We start from the raw sequence: 18,704 nt of genomic DNA on the forward strand, positions 1-18,704 counted from the left end.
TTTCGATAAAAACTTGTATCACAGGTACTACTGATGGTAGTTCTCCTTAGCATGACCTCATTGCAGCGCCAGTGAGATAGACTGTGGCATTGTGGGTAGGTACACCGGGAAGCGTGGTAAACAGCACTGGCACCTATTGACCTGGACTCTGATCTCAGACTTCCTCACCACTGACACAATTCATACGATAACCTACTAACACCGAACACTCGCAGAGGCTCATTACAGTGAAATATAGCTAATGCCTAATTTTGTGACGGGTGACAAACTCTCCAATATCCTGTTCATAACGCACACACGGAATGGTTATTTTAGTGTATTCTTAAAAGTGTATTTTAGGCTAAAAACCATTTTGTGAATTGCTTGGCTGCCTCCAATTTACACCTCTTATATTTGGTTGTATTCAGTCTCCTCTGGTTTTTCTCCCAGGCTTTAATTTAATCCTGAAATCTATGCCAGAATGCACACAAGCCACATTTAGTAAGACAGCGTGTTTTTCATTGAACAGACGGCTCTTTAGGAGGTTGCTCCTCTGAAACTCATTTTTCGGAACGTTCTAAAACGCATTCCTTTCTGATTAAGAGTGAATGTGGTGTAGTCAGCATTAAATGGCTGATGACTTTTTTCCCCCCTCGATTTTTGTTAAATAAGCCCGTGCTCTGATGAATTCAGGATTACAGATAGTTTGACATTTTGTATCTGCTATTTATAATAATGAAAAAAAAAATGACTTCTCCTGCCTGGATTTTGAAACGATAATCAAAGACACATGCATGTTTTTAGAATTTCTTGTCCTGTTACTGACCTCAGAATAGAACGATCAGAAAGCACATGGACCATAGCGTTAGTCTAATGGTGTTTTCCTATTGAACGTAATAGCCGTTATCTTTTTATTAGCAAGCTTAAAATGTTGTGTCCCAGTTGACATCTCATTAAGATGTGTAATGACATGAAACAATAAACAGGTTTACTTCGTTAAATCCTATTTAAGTCGTAAGAATTTCAAACAGACACAGATCCTCGAGTCCAGTTCAGCATCAGTGGAACAAGATAACAGCTCTCAGGACCTCAAACAGTAGCGCCGATCTTTCACCAAACCGGAGACGGATATAAAGATGTCTAAAGGATGTAGAACGTAATCATTGTTTTAAAACGTGTTTAAGGGCACCATTACAAACAATGTAGTGATGTAACTGAATATGAATACACAGTGTGTTCTAAACAGATACAACTCCAGACAGGAGCATGTGATGCAGTATCACCAGTCAGTGGTTTGTTCCAGTAGCCCGACCTAACCCTAGCCTTTCTGAGCTCCAAAATAAAACCATGTTTTACCATATTTCAAAGCAAACTGATCTGAAATGTACAAAAGAAATAAACTTTCATTTATAGAGCTGCTGCTCCATGTAGCAAACCAAGACCACATACACTGTGCACAGGGTATCGTATCGCCACTTCTGGTCATTCTTCATCTTTTCATTTGATAAATGTTTATAAAAAGACTACCACTGCCTACTAAAAGACTACTACTCATTGGCTAAAGTTGTTTCTTCGGCGATCGGTCACTCTAGCAGAGACGTTATGAAAACAGAAGGCCCAGCGCTCCTGATAGCACACCTATACGAGTTATAAGCCAGTAAAACTATATGCTGTTGTTACCATGTGAGTGAATGCATGGGAATCAACCTAAAAGCACTTTATAACTGAAATGTTTGTTTATGTAGATTTACAAACCATAGTTTGCATTGTGCCATTATACTCTTCAAGATCAAATGCACGAAGCAGCTAGATGACATGCGGTAGTTCCTTAATCACATGGTTCCGTGTTGTTTTCATTATATTTGAGTATAAATTAAAGCTGTGATTAAAAAAGTATAACCGCATGATCGATCCAGTATGTCTTTATAGACTCGGAATCATCGATCGATCGCAGTACATCTTTATGAGCAGGGAAGATCTTGTGTGCAAGTCTTTTCCATGTCAGTGCTACCATGTTTCACTGCTATTAACAGTCTGAAGCATTCGGTAGGATTTTTTTTACACATGGCGCCCATTCTTAAACCTAATTATAGGGGTCTTCTGACTGATAAAGGCATGTACACTTAACCAGATATTTTGACAGTTCTCTTTCCTCCAGTCTTCAACTGGCATGAGGGAAGTCTCACTCTGTCCCTGGTCTTCTGTGAGCTGTCTCTCAACAGAGAAAGATTCGCTCATGGGTGTGTCCGTGTAGCACAGAATTGTATAGTATGTGTCCTTTTGTGTCTGTGAGTGTTTTGATGTTCTAGACCTGGCTGAAGAGAAGCACACATGCAAGCATTGAATATTAATGAGCCTATAATTTTATGCTGCCACAAGCAGAACACAGATTAGCTGTAGCTCTACACTGTGTGCATCTTGTATAAATCATTGGAGGTGAAAATGATGGATTAGGATTCCTAATCAAAGAAAATCATGAGGAGACAGCGCTATAACTTTACCATAAACTGTAATGTTTTACATTTATCTTTAGCTGATATTTAGATAGATTTTGCATTCTCAGGCCACTTGTAAATGTTATCTGTAACTAGTCTTCATGCAGGTTTAATGTTTTTTTTTTTTTCTTCCAATTCTCCCAACACATGCATTGAATCCCAAATGACTTCCTATACACATGTACTGTATGTATACAGTATGTACATGTATACATATGTATATGCTGACTACATAGGGTATAAACCCGGTACGCTAGAGCTTATGTAGTGCACTATATGATGTATTGAATGCCACTTGAGGTACAGGCACTTATTAGTAAACAGGAAATAACTTGTGATATACATTTTAGAGCACATATGTTGTTGATTTTTCTAGATTTAATTCAAATCATTAGACACACTACCTCTTTAATGTTTTTCAAGTGGCACAAAGGTCATTTAGCCAAAAAGCTGTTATAATAGATTTACATTAGGCAACTATAAATAGCACAAGGGATCTTAATCATTCAAGATTGCTGTAGCCACGAGTATTAGACACAGAAACACACACTCACGCACATAGCCAGGACAGTAATACATATGGCCTACATCTCTTCTAACCCATGGCACTGGAATGATGGCTAATGTGCTGTTTTAATGGGCTAGTCCTGACTCGTTTTCTTTTTCATGGTTTCTTCGTTTGGCTGTCTGAGACGTGGGGTTCATCTAGAACACACAAGCTGTTTAATTACAGCAGGAGTTCAGCAGCTGAGGAACTGAGCACAGAGGTTTGAGCTAAATGGATATTTAGATCCCTAAAGTGAGGATGGAGCGCATTAAAGGGTGCACTGATGTTTGCTCTGCCCCTCTGCCCTGATAAAATAGAATTTTCACCCACTAATTTGGTTTATTGGGAACCGTCTTCTCTAATGATGCCTAAATCGTTCCCAGATACACACACACACTATTTGAAATAATCTGTCCCACCTGCTGTCTGCTCTTTTTCTCCCTCCACAGTTTCTCCTAGTGCCAGTTCTCCCAGTTACAGTCGTATGCTTGTACGTTAATTATTGGTAATGCACAACAGGGCTAGTGTCTTTTTAAACTAATTTCAGTGCACATGCGGTAGTTAAATAGTTCAGGAGTCATTATTGAGTCAAGGGGAAAATACTCTACAGTTTGATGATCCCGAGCTGCTGTGAGCAGCCCTCACAATCCTGCACCAGTAAGTCTGAATCAGCGCTGTGTCAGGAGTGTTAAAATAGGATTCACAGGAATTTTGTATGGATACATTATGCGAGTAGGGTTGTCACAATACGCTAGGCATATCTTACGATACTATTCCAGCTGAAGTATCACGATACCATGCGGTAATGTGTTCTTCTTCTTCACCACTTGTGGACCGACTAAAACACTTGCGCGTATTTGCTGCCCCCTTCAGTTCCGGAAGAATTGCAACCTCGTTACCTTCATTACCAACGATACCGCGCTACTGCAGAAAAACACGTACCGTCACATTTTAAGAATGTTGGTACCGAACTTTCGGTCCTCGTGACATCCCTGGTAGTGACATCATATGAGTAGTTATTCTACTACCAGTCAAGTGTGACCTTCATGATGAAAGACAGCAAAAGTCTGCAGATGTCTTCAGGACCTGAGTACCTTAAACATTTTTAAAAATGGTCTCATTGAGTAAATGGAGTGGAACCTGAGCCTGTTTCTGACACAATCGTTTGTGATAGAAATAGGCCCACATTCCACTTCATTTACTCCGGGAGAATCATAACAACACCGTGGAACATGACATTTATGAGATTTTATCGGGTCTCTCTGGTCATCTCATTTAATTATACAGTAACACATTTGGAGGATTTTATTTCAAAATAGCCAGCACAAGCTCTCCAAATCTGTGTGTGTGTGTGTGTGTGTGTGTGTGTGTGTGTGATCAGCTTCATGAGCTCAACTGTAATGGGGTATGCTGCCTCACCCTCACACCGTCAGTTCTCACTCTCTAACTCACCTGTCGGTTGGACTCCCGAAAATGACAGTGCCGCTTTATCATTATCCTCTATATTTATTTGTAATTTAACATAAAATTAATATTAACATACATTTGTTTAACTTAACGACATTATATCTACATTTATTTTGTATCTAAATTTACCTTTATTTATGTTGAATTTATTTGTACATTTATGTTTTAAATGCTCCAACTTCGTCAAAATTCATTAAACCTACAGTGCGCCGTAAAATTACCAGACGTATGACTGATCCAGAATTAGAGATCTGTTTCAGATAAAGATGCATTCCCTCTGATATGGTATTTCAATAAGTTTAATGAAGCACACTGAATGCAGAGTGGAGACTGATCTGTTTCACTAGCCTAGCAAGCCTCCCAGCCCTGACAGAGTCGAAATAAATTTTAAATACGCACATAGTTCAGCAACTAATCATAGCTCTCATGCAGGAATAGAACAGAGAAATAAGTAGTAAACTGTATATTCATTACTATTTTTACTTAATGTCTTAAGCTCCCAAGTAAGACTCCTTAGTAAATGGGTAAATCGTTGAGGTGGATGAAAGAGAGTTCACAGTACCACCACGTGTCATTAGCAACAAGAAACTGTGTTCATATCACAGCTAAACTGGAAACAAAATACTATCAGAACACATTAATAAATAATATGCTATTTTTTAATGGGGCGAATTATAAGTGCCTAACAGTTCCAGAATCCCAAACCTTCTGTGGATTATTTATATGATTTTGAGCGACTTTTCTTGTGCTTTTGGGTCAGTAGTGGTGAACGTCTTGAAGTTCTGGCATGGAGACCTTCTGCGTTTAGTACACGCCTTACTGTACTCACTGAAACCTCAGAGTCTGTTACACCGAGTCTCGCTGCAGGTCTTTTGCAGTCACTCGAGGGTTTTTCACAACCTGCCTTCTCAGAAATCTGCTTGCAGCCGTTTATATCTTCCTTTTTCTGCCCCGTCCAGGTATTTCATACATTTTCTGCCCCTAGCCAGTTCAGGTATTTCATGTGTTCCAGCTCAAGCACACCTGCTGCAACTAATGAAGCCCTTGATTAGTTACATCAGGTGTGCTTGAGACAACACCTGTTCTGCATATGTGTGCTGTTGTGAGGGATTCTATGCAGGGGTTGAATAATTTTGAAACTGGAGAAGTCGCATGTTCAGTTGAATTTGGGGAAACCACTTGAAGTATTCGTTGTGTCGAACTATTTCACTCGCTTTTGTTTGATTTGTTCATTGCAAACAGCTGAAAGTCTGTACATTTTGACATTAAACCTGATTTGCACTGGGGGGTGAATCATTTTGACTGCAACTGTACTTGGGTGCATCAACAGTGTATGAAATACTGTGGGGTCCAAAAGTCTGAGATCACATTGACAATCTGTTGTTGTTGTTGTTGTTTTTTTTCATTTAAAATTGGAAATAGACAGAAGTTTTTAGAATTTTAAAATATTTAAAACAAAGGAAGTAAGTTTTCAATATCTTGAATACTATATCTTCACAATTTGGCACTATTTCTAGGTCCTTATTTAAATGTAAGCAAAACTGGCCGTGCTGTTAGGGAACAGAGCGTATATCCTTCCCTCCCTCCCTATCAGTCACAGCGACACTAGCCAGTCATGGGCGTCTGTGAGCTCAAGCATTCGGAAGTGGGAATGGTGCTTTCCTCCGAGTGTGTTACGCCGCCCCTCTGATGTTGCGTTAGCAGCAGTTAAAAAGATTCAGTCGGCTGGCTTCACATGCATGTACATGGAGCACGTGATACCTTCACCCTCCCTGGTTGGTAGCTGTCGTGTGATGGGTGGGAATTGGCCATGACTAAAATAGTGGGAGAAAATGAGGACAAATCCAAAAATAATTATTTACAGTTTGGGAGAGAATCTCTACTCTGCGTATTCTGAGATGATCATGTAACACCCTCACTTTTATTGTGGCAAAATGAACAGTTTACGAGTGTTGAGTGTCATCAGTCTGTTTCTGTCTTCCTGACTCTGATGCTATCTTCTTTCTCTTCTACATTCAAAGTTATTCACCACCTGTGTTCTTTCTCTCTCATGGCGGAAGGCCTTGATGGGGGAAGGCGAATTCTCTGTGATCTGTCATTGATAAAGTGTGGGATGTGTGTGAGAATTTCCAGAGGTCTGCATGAACTTGTTTTCAGCAGGCCACAGGTTTTACCACCCATCAGAGGCGAGGGTAGCCTGGGAAAATGTTCTCTCCCAGGTGCACACTTTCTAAGAATCAACTGACAAAATCCCCCAACTGTAAAAATTTTTCAAATTCTTGTCCTTGAATCTGTCCTTGAACACTGGGTTTGAACTTTGTAAATGCTTGGTATTGGTTGGTTGCCAGATGAAGTCTCACAATCTCAGCTTGGCTATTCTACATATGCATTTGTTCAAATTGTTGAAATTATTAGTCAACACGATTGACAATGGGCAGTTGATGATGAACAGAAATTGACAGGGATATTTCCTGTCAACGTATTATTTTGTTTAATAGGAAGTCCCTATGTCCATTATCCACACAGGATGCAATGTAGAATTCACATTTCACAAACTGCTGACAAGAGATAAATGTGAGAAATTTGGTAGAGTGTCATTTTATTTGATTTTTCATTTTTAAATGTTCTTATATGCTTAATAGATTCAGAGGTATGCTACTGCTGACCAATTGTGGTAATTTGTTAAGTCAAGTTTAAAGAATTTAACATGTGTTGATTTTACCTGATGTAATGGATTGTTGCAGGACACACCCACATTCAGATTGCGACTGCAAATATGTGTTTTTACACACACATAGTGTACGTTTTCATTCTTTCACCCAAAACAGTGTATGGTTTTAAAACAAATTGTTGAATTTTTTGGAATGTTGGTTGATGCGCAGTTTCACACTTAACCTCTGAAGGCTTTGGCTTCAAACTCCACGGTACCTTTAATTGACTTTAATTAAACTTCATTTACTCCTGAGCTTTTTTTTTAGGAATGTCTCTATAGACGTTTAATGAGCGGTAACATATGACAAGAGAAGATGAAACCACGGGTCCTTTTTAAAGACTTCTTCTGTTTTTAGTAAATTAACTAATTGTGGTATGAACTAAAATTGTGAGTGGAGAACTGGAAGAAATGTTGGCCCCCACACACACACACACACACACACACACACACACACACACACACACACACACACACACACCAGTGGATTGGTCTGTAAAATCATTTGTGCCAGTTGCTTGAATTTGACACTTTACTGTCATAGCTAATTTGTATAGAATTGGGAGAATCTTAATTCTAATGTTGGTTTGTTGCACAGTCACTTTGTTGTTTGGCACTGTTGCTGAAATCACAGCATGACACACATACAAATGTCACTTTGTCGCTTGCTAGTGTGAACGTAGGGTCAGAATTCTCAGGTAAGTGTCAGATGTTTCTGGAGTCAGAGATAACGTGGTTCATCGTGATGAATTTGTCGCTTTGAAAAGTCAAGACATGGTGGCTTTTTGTGTGACCCCTGAATTAGTTTTCAACCACAACGCTCTTAAACCTGCACACTTTTCCCAGGCGGCTACAAAACTAACGCTATTTAGAGCACTGCTTTCTGTGAAGACAGCATGTCGTGTTTTTATTTCCTAAAATTTTGACAGTGAGAGTTTGGGGCCCCTCTACAGGGAACTGAGTTTAAGCTGTAAGCAGACACGCACGGTTGGCATGAGGCACAGGGATTCCCGTAACTCACATGCACTGTGTGGGTGTGTGGCAAGGCTTGCGGTTGGTGATGACATCTGGTGGGGTGTTCTTGGGCAGGAAAACCACAAAGCCTGTCTGGAGAGGGGCAGAGAGGGGGAGGGTGGCAGAATGGTACATCTGGGTCCTGGCACCACTTGGTTCGTAAGAAAAAGATAGAAAGCAAAAAAAGGTGCCACATTTTGGATGGGAGACACAAGTGGTCATAATTCGCCTCTGTCCACTTGTCAGTCTAACTCTCATCGTGTTTCTTTGCATATTCTGTCTCATGAATACAAATATTGTATATATGTTCAGTTCAAACTGACCATCCTCTCTTTTTCCCCTTTCAGGTACCTGTCATGGGGAACCTCCTAAAAGTTTTGACGTGTACAGACCTTGATGAAGAGCCCAACTTCTTCCTCGATTTTGAAAGTGAGATTCTGTGCTTAAAAATCTGCATGTTGAAAGGAAAATTCAAGCATTTCCAACCCAATTAGACTCGATGAAATTGGACTCGATGCCGCTTCACGGCTGCTCAGTTCCGGTGTAATAATTTTATCAGTGCAGAGATTACAGAGATTACAGACATCACAAACTGCAGTTTTGTCATCATTCCACACAAGAGACCTCATCTTCACACACAGCACGAAATACATGCGTTTTCCCGCCCCCTTTTGATTGACAGGATATAATCGGCCCTGATCATCGGATGTTTTTAAACTATCGGCTGATAGCGGGGAAAAATAGCCTTTATCGGCCGAGACATCGGCGCATCTCTAATATATATGTGTAGTACTGTGAAAAAGTCTTAGGCACCCTACTTTTTGTAGTACAAACTATGTTATGTTATACATTTTTATTTGATGACTTCTACATTATCGAGTCAGTACAAAAAACATTATAGATTTCCAAACATTACTTTTCCAGCACATAATTAAATGTTACAGAAAAATGTTTGTATGTCAGTAAAGAAAGCAAAATATTATGCAGGAGACACTTTTCAGACAAAAAACACCATGAAGGCTGCGGGGTTGTGCTGCAAAAACTAAGAAGCAATTGTGAAAGTCAAAGTGTCAACGAACATCTTTTGCCATCCTCCGTGTTGGTTTTCCTTCCTGAAGGAGTTTTATAATCACTTACGTTGTTTCAATTGACACGTTCCTGTTGGGGCCATGTTTCCTTTCATTTCTCTACGCACTACCTTTTAACTGCAGACTAATTTGCATTTTTAGATTTGTGCTATTATTTGTTTCCTCAACATTGAGTGATTCCATAATTTTTTTCCTCTACTTGATTTGGAAAAAGATTATGCCATTAATTAAAATAATTAAATTTAATTTGTTTGAGGTGTGCTTCTTGAAGCCATAATGTTCAGCTATTGAACAAAAATTATTTTTGTGTTATATCTGTGATTTGTTTATGTGCTACAAAGTAAAAAAAAAAACAAAACCTGGGTAAACATCCTCTAAATGTGGTGATTCCATAATTTTTGCCAGGGGTTGTATAATATTCACCCTTAAATTAAAGAACAGAATGTCGCAGTCCTTCAGCTGGGTGCTCACTGCCATATGCACTCGCACGTAAATTTAGTATCAACTACATAAAAGTGCTTAGTGAAAGGCTTGAGGTTCTAAAAAAAAATGTTTCTGCATTTAAAGCCCACTGAAGTTCAAAGTTGTGGTTGTGATTGCTCCTTAGATGAGTGCCTGAAGTTTCCAGTGTTTAAAATTCCACAGTTTGCTTTACTGCTCCATAAATGAGAACAAGCTCATCTGCGGAGGTCTGATTAGAGCACACGTGTTTCCTGCTGGGTTGCAGCACTGCAGCGTTTAGTGCGCAACTCTCTGATGCATCAGCTAATTAACAAGTCCTCTATGAGGTCCATCAGCTGTGTTACAGTGGGAAAGTGTACAACTGTTCACTGCTGTGGTCCTGCAGGAATGTAGGAAAACAGCACTGGGAAGCTTGTACCACACACCGTACCTGTCGTTTCAGTCTCATCTGACCAAGAACGTCACAAACTCACTCATCCTATCATGATTATGGAGCATTCTCCACTTGGTTTCATAAATAGACAATAGATGTAATGCTGCACTGAAAACAAACTCAGTAAGATACGATACGGTGTTGTCTCACTACTATACATTTTTGTACAGCGAAAATAAGCACTGCCTGAATACGTGCCTTAGATTTCCATTTTCCAATGATTATAACATCTGACGTTATAAAAGTGATCCCTTCAGACGCTCAGCAGCATGAAACAAAATCTGTGTGTTAGAATGGAACACAAAGCACAGGGCCTTTCTTATTCTGCTCCTAGTGACCTTCGCTGTCAGAGTCACATAGCCCTGTGGAGCCCTAGATGTGTTCTTGAATCTTGCATTCATTCTCCATTACAGAATATGAACAGAACCCGAATACGAACTTCACAATCGCCGCAGTGACTTTTTTTTTTAGCTTGGATTCAATCAGCAAGGAAAATCTGCAGCAGACAGTTTGCTGTGCTCAACTTACTGATTCGTTTTGATCCCTTTAAAGTGTCCTTTCATAGCCCTACCTGTGTAGTTTAGAAAAATCCTGTCTCCAAACTGTTAGATTCAACAGGAACACATTACAAACAGAGAGAAAATCATTTACGTCAGGCATCATGCATATCGGCAGCATTTTCAGCAGCAGTAGAGATTTGCATCTCCCATAGTTTTTGATGTGAAAATGGTAACAGTTTACCCACAGAAATCATTCAGAAAGTTACCAATTAACAAATAAATGAGTTATTATTAGTTGTTAATTAGTTCTCAATTAATGAGTACCAACAAGTGAAGTCTGCCAAAAGCTGTTCAGAGGAAACGTTAAGGGGCTGGAGGCAGTTAGAAGGGTTATACGTGTTGAATGCTTTCATCACATTTGCTTTTATCATATGTAACAAGTGTGATGTAACGTTTTATTTGGGTAGCATTTTGATTGTTTCACTATTTTTATATCTTAACATAAATAAGGATATGTACTTTTTTTTTTGTTACTTTGCACAATATTGTTGCAACTTGTATAATAATGATATATTTTTTCTTCCTCATTTTGTCCTGTATACTAGAACCAGATGCATGTCAATTGTTCCCAGATCTATGCAGAACTTATTACTAATATACAAGTGCGTCTCAAAAAATTCGAATGTTGTGGAAAAATTCGTTTTTTCTGTAATTTAAATCAAAAAGTGGAACTTTCATATATTCTAGATTCATTACACATGGAGTGAGATTTTTCAAGCTTTTTTTTGTTTTAATCTCGATTATTATGGCTTACGGAAATCAAAAATCCAGTATCTCAAAATATTACAGTAAAGAATGTATAATACAGAAACGTCGACCTTCTGAAAAGTATGTTAATTTATGCACTCAATACTTGGTCGGGGCTCCTTGTGCAGGAATGACTGCATCAGTGCGGCGTGGCATGGAGGCGGTCAGCCTGCGGCACTGCTGAGGGGTTCTGGAAGTCCAGATTGCTTTGATAGCGGTCTTCAGCTCGTCTGTATTGTCGGGTCTGGTGTCTCTCCTAGATTCTCTATGGGGTTCGGGTCAGGCGAGTCGGCTGGCCAGTCAAGTAGACTAATGCTACGGTCAGTAAACCAGTTACTAGAAGTTTTGGCACTGTGGGCAGGTGCAGAGTCCTGCTGGAAAAGGAAATCAGCATCTCCATAAAGCTCGTCAGCAGATGAAGCATGAAGTTCTCTAAAATCTCCTGGTAGACGCTGCATCGCCTCTCGACTCGAGAAAACACAGTGGACCAACACCAGCAGATGACATGGCAACCCAAATCATCACCGACTGTGGAAACTTCACACTGGACTTCACGCAGCTCGGATTCTGTTCCTCTCCACTCTTCCTCCAGACTCTGGAACCTTGATTTCCAAATGAAATGCAGCATTTACTTCCATCTTCCCCATGACTGTGGCTGTGTACTGAACCAGACTGAGAGATTAAAGGCTCAGGAAACTTGCAAGTGTTTTGAGTTAATTATCTGATTAGAGTCTTCTCAGGTCGACATTTCTGTTTTATAAATTCTTTATTCTAATATTTTGAGATACTGGATTTTTGATTTCCGTGTGCAGTAAAGCCGTAATCATCCAATTAAAACAAAAAAGGTTGAAATATTGTACTTTATGTGTGATGGATCTAGAATATATGAAAGTTCCACGTTTTGAATTAAATTACATGAAAAAAGAACTTTTCCACGATATTCTATTTTTTTTTAATGTACCTGTAGATTTCATATATTATATTTAGATATAGTTTTGGTGTGAATCATTCTAAGTGGGACATACATGACCTTTCAAGTATTCAAAATAACCTGGAAAAAAAAGTCAAAAATACAGTGTCCTACCATATCATAGCCTGAATTTCTCAGAGTTTTGAGTCTAGTATGCTCGATAGTAAGTATGTTTTTCTTTTGTTTTCTAGATGCACAGCCCACAGATGCAGAGCGAGAGACATGGAAACAAGTGGATGTGGTCCTGAAGGATGCCCGAGCAGTTCTGGATGAACTTCAGGCCTATAATGGAGCTGGGAAAGAGATAAGAGAGGTACACACAGATCCACTTCTTCTCATTCAAATGATGCATTTTCTTATTTATAAACCTGAATGGCAAATGCTAGAAATGTGAAAATATTCATGAGTTTTGCCAAAAAAAAAAAAACAACAACCCTCTATTTGCTGAGGTAGAAAATTCAGTATTTTTTTACTTTTAGGTATAGTAAATGATTCCTGTCTATTTATAGCTGTGTTCAAAACCACATACTAGCAGATAGTTGCAAAAACTGTTAAAAATATGCAGTAAAAAGTATGTCGAAAAAGCATTTAGTATGTGGTTTTTGACGGATTTAGCCTTCTAATGTTTGGCTGGTGCTTTTTAATTGACATAATCATTTTTTGCTCCTCTTAAGAATATTCAAAACAGTAGCGGATCAGGGCATGATGATTCACCTTTCTGTCTAGATATAAAAAAAAAATAAAATATTTGTGAAACATATCAATAGAAACCTAACTACACATATCTACACCTCTGTGCAGGTCCACTGAAAGTGAATCTTTGGGCTTTATGTATACAACAACAGCGTTACTGAATTCCATGTGTTTTGTTTTTTTAAATTTGTATTTGAAGTGTGTAGACACACACATTCACTAGCAAACAATCAGGCATCCCATGTAGTGTTATTCATTTTGGCAATTGAACATGCCTTTGAGTTATACAGAAAGGGTGTCAATGTGACTGATGATCATGTTGCCACGGTGACTGTTGCTATACCAACTCGATCGCCAGAGCACGCCAGCTTTGCCATGGCTACTGGTGAAATGGAAATGAATGCACCCTTTGATTTTCCCTTTTAATTCACACTGCATTATTTTTTATTGACAGAACCTTTAATTATAGTGAACATGATGCACACACTGTTGATCAAAGCTTAATTAAAAGAAATGGCAAAGGGACGAAAACCCCACTGACACTCATGACTTATGAGATTATTTTAAAAATGTGTTATCTGAAGCTTGTATGCATTTCCATATTGATGTACCATCTTCCAGCACTGTTTCAGATCATCTTTATCCTGACACTGGTGCGTTCGTAGGGTCCAATTATGAACTTAACTCTGATGTTATTATTTATTTATTTCTCCAGGCAATCCAGAACCCCAATGATGAGGCATTGCAGGACCAGGCTTGGGCTGCTGTCGTGCCCCTTGTGGGCAAACTCAAAAAGTTCTATGAGTTTTCCCTGAGATTAGGTAACTACGCATGTTTCCTCACAGTCACATCTGTGGCTGCATAACTAAACTTTCCTTTGCACGACCCTGTCAGTGTTTCAGAGCATCTAGAATATAATGGCGAGGCTGTAGTGTTGAAAAAGTGTCACAGATGTCAGGAATCACACCATCACACCTCTCCCCTTGTGTTATATATCTGTGCTGATATTTTTGCTCGGAACATGCCTGTTCAACTGGGAACATTTTGGCAAATGCTGATCAGATTTGTGCAAATTCACACAAACACCTGAGAGACTCTGGAGAGACTGCATGTGCCATAATGCTAATGCAGCAAATCTCCATGTAAAAGCACCATTTCAGGCTGTTCATTTAAAGAGAATTTACATAAAGGTGTTCATAAGGCTACATGAACAAGTTCACATCATGTTAAAAGGCATTCATAAGTCGATTATAACTATGACTTTCAGAGAAATTGTTCCCATCATTGTTTAATAGAAATAATGTTAAGTGTATATTCTTATATATTACTGATGAAAATGTAGTCTCCTTTATCGTGAATACAGTCCCAAGTGATGGATAGAGGCTGTCATTTTCTTAGTGACCGAACAAAAAGATGAACATGAGCATTAAAGCCATGAGCACCATTTGGACACCAGTAGTGTTGGCATCATTGCCAAAGAAACATGCAGAAGAGACATGACAAGACTCCAGGCAGGGTCTTTCATAGAAACCTGCCCTTGAATCTATAATCCATTTAATCCACAGCCTCGCCCTCCATGTGTTATGTAACCCAACGAAGTAGGTCAGTCTTACCCGCTATTTCGACTTGAACTCACTAATCGGGTCACTAGCCACTTTAATTGTCTCGTGGCAAACTGGCAGATGATCCAAACACTGAGGTCCAAATTGGCTTGATCTGTCCGAGTTGGTCATTTTATTAACAGTGCTGTTTTTTTTAAACTCAGAGAAATTCACGCATTCCTCGCATGTTGCTTCAGAAAGTACATTTAGCCTCAGCTTTAAGGTACACCGCGTTCAGTTGACATGCCGCTTCACTCTGTTCTTCCCCTCACTACAATCTCCCAGCATGCTCTGAGCTGAACTGATCTGATATAAAGTGACATCCCCCCACTTCCCCATCCCCGGCACCCCCCCGTGTCATGGTGCTAGACTCTCTGTGTCTCAGCTCTGTTTTGACTGTCATTTTATGTGTCAGAATCTTGGAGCTGTGTAGGCACCATGGGTAATTGTAGATCTTAAACATATAACTGTTTTTAAATCATATGACTCATTTTACATGATGTGTTTAAATTTCAAAAGCCCAAAGCAGTCATGTTCATATAGTTCATGCCTCATTTAATGTTATTCCATTGGCAGTTTGGATTAAAGATGCAGCTGAAGTTAGCTTGAATCAGCCAGCCTGTCTTTGACGACGTATCTCTAATTTAAGTAGAGTCGAGTTGTGTAACGCAGTCACCGAAGCACACTGTGTATTTACGCTGTGGATAAAAGGAGACAGTAAGAAAGAAAGGTGTAGGTTAAGCTCAGATTGGAAGACATCACTAAGACGTCTAGCATAACAGTGAACCGTAAGACCTCGTGAAGTAAGGCTTGTGTAAGTTATACACACACTCACGGCCAGTGGAGCAGTGAGTCTGCCAGTGGATGGATTCAATTGAATAATTTCAGATTTTAAATTAGAAAAATATCTGGAAATAGATATTATATTATTATAAAAAATATATATTACATATTTATATAAAATATCTGGAAATAGCCGGAAATATCTAACTGTGTTGCAAACCTTGTCCTTTGTTGACCTTTGACCCTGCAGAAGCAGCACTGCACAGCCTGTTAAGAGCCCTGACCAACGAGACGTATAGTGACGCCACACAGCACCTGGAGCGCGAACAGGCCCTTGCCAGGCAGTTCGCTGAGATCCTGCATTTCACACTCCGCTTTGACGAGTTGAAGGTAGTTCACATACCTCAAACACACTACACGCTCAGACTGATGAAATAGAATCATTTGTAGCACAGTGCTGTTGAATTCTCGATTCTGATTGGTCAGAAGGAGCAGATTAATTTTCTAAAATGGCAGCTGTGACAAACAGCAATGCTGGCTGTTTATTGCAGTTTATAGCTGCTATAACATGAGTGATAACAGGAACTAACTAGTCTTATGGGCATTCCTGTTCAACTGTCAAAAAGTCTGATGTGTCATTCAATAATATATTAAGCATTGTAATTGTTGGCAGATTGCTGTGCTATACGCCGAAGTGCACACTCAGAACCGTGCTGTTATATGAAAATAATACACCTCAGGGTGGTAATGGCCTCTGCTTCACCTCGTGTATTATTTGTCCTATAATGGTGCGGTCTGTTGTGCATTCTTACTTACCTAGTCCTATATTATTATTTTAGATTTTACAACTGACAGTGCCTATAGTTAGTTTGGATGGTTAAATATTTAAATATTTATTTAACTGTTTCTAATTATGGGGCTTTTTTATTGCACAGTCTATATAAATGATAAAGATTGGTGCATAAATTACTGTGATCAGGACTGTGCCATTCACATGAAAAGAATTGTACTCTGAGCATGAATGACCGGCTCCGCAAAAGGAGAAATAGTCATGAAGACATCCTTATCTTTCCCAGTAATGTAATGAGTTCTGTTCACACATGAACCCTCCTTATAATTTCCCAGGAATTAGACTAACCTCATTCTGGCTAGAGTGATTCCACATTTCGCCCCTTCCTGTTTAATGACCAGTGGATTTCAGTGTAATCATGTACATATTTAGAAAAAAGGTTATATTTGCCCCCAATAAAGGTCATTTGTGTTGTCCCTCTTTGGGAAGGTTTTATGTAGAACCCTACAACTGAGTAGAACACTACAGCATTAAGGAATATAAGAACACAACTATTGAAAGAACCTTTGAGAAGCCTGGAAAGTTTATGTGTGAAAAGGTCTGTGCATAACTTTGTTGATTACACATGAACAGGCTGTGTGTCTTCAGATCATCCAAATGCCCTAAATAGATCTGAGGTTTATCATTATGTCATTACTTGGATGAACAAATTGATTACATGTTTGATTTGTGGATCTCTTAGAGAGGTGGTACAGCTCAATTAAATATCCTATTTATCCCTATTGAGCGAGCCGGTGGCGACGGTGGCAAGGAAAAACTCCCTACGATGAAAATAGGAAGAAACCTTGAGAGGAACCAGACTCAGATGGGAACCCGTCCTCATCTGGGTAATAACGGATAGTGTAAAAGGAAAGGAAAGTTCATTATGGTTTTTATATGAATTCTGTTTGTTGAACTAGTCCACTGTTCACCAAGGAGGCCTGAGTGTAAAACTGCATGTGGTCATTGCGGTCCCGGGGCCGTAGCAGCAACCGTAGTCCCAGCAACCACAGCGAGAACGTCCATGTGGAATTGAGGTCCAAAACCATTTCCATGGTACTTCAAGCGGTACCGTCCTAATCAATCTCCAGGCTGTAGCCTCTAGTAGATGAGAGCTCCATCCAGAGGTAGGACATCAGGATGGATCAGGCAGGTCCGGAGAGCAGAAAGAGTCAGGATCACTGACATCTCCATAAAATCATGTGTGGCTCGACAGACAGCACAGAGACCCATGAGTTATACCATAGAATTACACAATGAAAGCTCATTGGGTAACATCTTTCTCCTTATGGTTTTATTTTCAGTATTACACCACTGATACATTCTTGAGTCTTGATTTTACTCCCTTGGCTCCCAATTAGAGACGACTGTGGCATTGCATCTTATGAACTTGAAAAACAGAGCCTGGTCAGGTTATGACTGTCTATACAGTCCAGTCCATAAGTATTTGGACAGTGACGTTTGCAAAATGTTCCACACCACCTCAGTGGATTTGAAATGAAGCAATCAAGATGTGATTGAAATGTAGACTTTCAGCTTTAATTCAAGGGGTTTAACAAAAAATATTGCATTAACCGTTTAGGAATTACAGCCATTTTTTACATAGTTCTTCCATTTTTACAGGCTCAAAAGTAATTTGACGAACTAACATTATTATAAATATAAGGATTATTCACACTCAAGTCTGGAAGCCATGCACATCACCAAATACTAAATTTCCTCCCTTGAGATGCTTGGCCAGGTCTTCAGTTGCTGCTTGTTTGTGGGTCTTTCTGCCTTCAGTAAAAAACATGCTCAGTTCGGTTGAGGTCAGGTGACTGACTCAGCCATTTAAGAACATTTCATTTCTCTGCCTCAAGAAGCCCTTGGGTTGCTTTTGGCTCATTATCCCTCTGTACTGTGAAGCACCATCCTAAAAGTTTTGCAGCATTTGACTGAATATGAGCAGAAAGTATAGCTCTATACACTTCAGAATCGATCCTGCTGCTTCTATCAGCTGTCACATCATCAATAAACACCAGTGACCCAGTTCTACTGACAGCCGTACATTCCCATGCCATAACTCTCCCTCCATGTTTGACAGATGATGTGGTATCATTTGGATCACGAGCCCTTCTTTCCTTCTCCATACTCTTCTCTTCCCATCATTCTGGTACAAGTTAATCTTGCATCAGAACTGATGAAACTTTTTTTTAAGCAAAGTCTAATCTGGCCTTTCTGTTCTTGACTGTTACCAGTGGTTGGCATCTTGAGGTGAACCATCAGTATTTGCGTTCGTGAAGGTGTTTCTTGATTGTAGTCTTTGACAATGATATGCCTACATCCT

At 39.4% G+C, this 18,704-nt stretch overlaps 1 protein-coding gene across 2 annotated transcripts in view; it reads left to right on the plus strand.

The window, feature by feature from the left end:
- The window catches only part of fam49bb (family with sequence similarity 49 member Bb), a 70,148-nt gene that overhangs the window by 42,227 nt on the left and 9,217 nt on the right, over positions 1-18,704 (plus strand). For both annotated transcript variants that reach the window (XM_053611588.1, XM_053611586.1), the window contains 4 exons: positions 8,560-8,641; positions 12,664-12,785; positions 13,881-13,986; positions 15,800-15,939. In XM_053611588.1, coding sequence (XP_053467563.1) covers positions 8,569-8,641; positions 12,664-12,785; positions 13,881-13,986; positions 15,800-15,939 — 441 coding nt within the window. In that variant the 5' untranslated portion in view covers positions 8,560-8,568. The remainder of the gene's footprint in view (positions 1-8,559; positions 8,642-12,663; positions 12,786-13,880; positions 13,987-15,799; positions 15,940-18,704) is intronic.

The sequence above is a fragment of the Ictalurus furcatus genome, chromosome 23 (genome assembly GCF_023375685.1).
Source record: "Ictalurus furcatus strain D&B chromosome 23, Billie_1.0, whole genome shotgun sequence".
Taxonomy (NCBI): domain Eukaryota; kingdom Metazoa; phylum Chordata; class Actinopteri; order Siluriformes; family Ictaluridae; genus Ictalurus; species Ictalurus furcatus.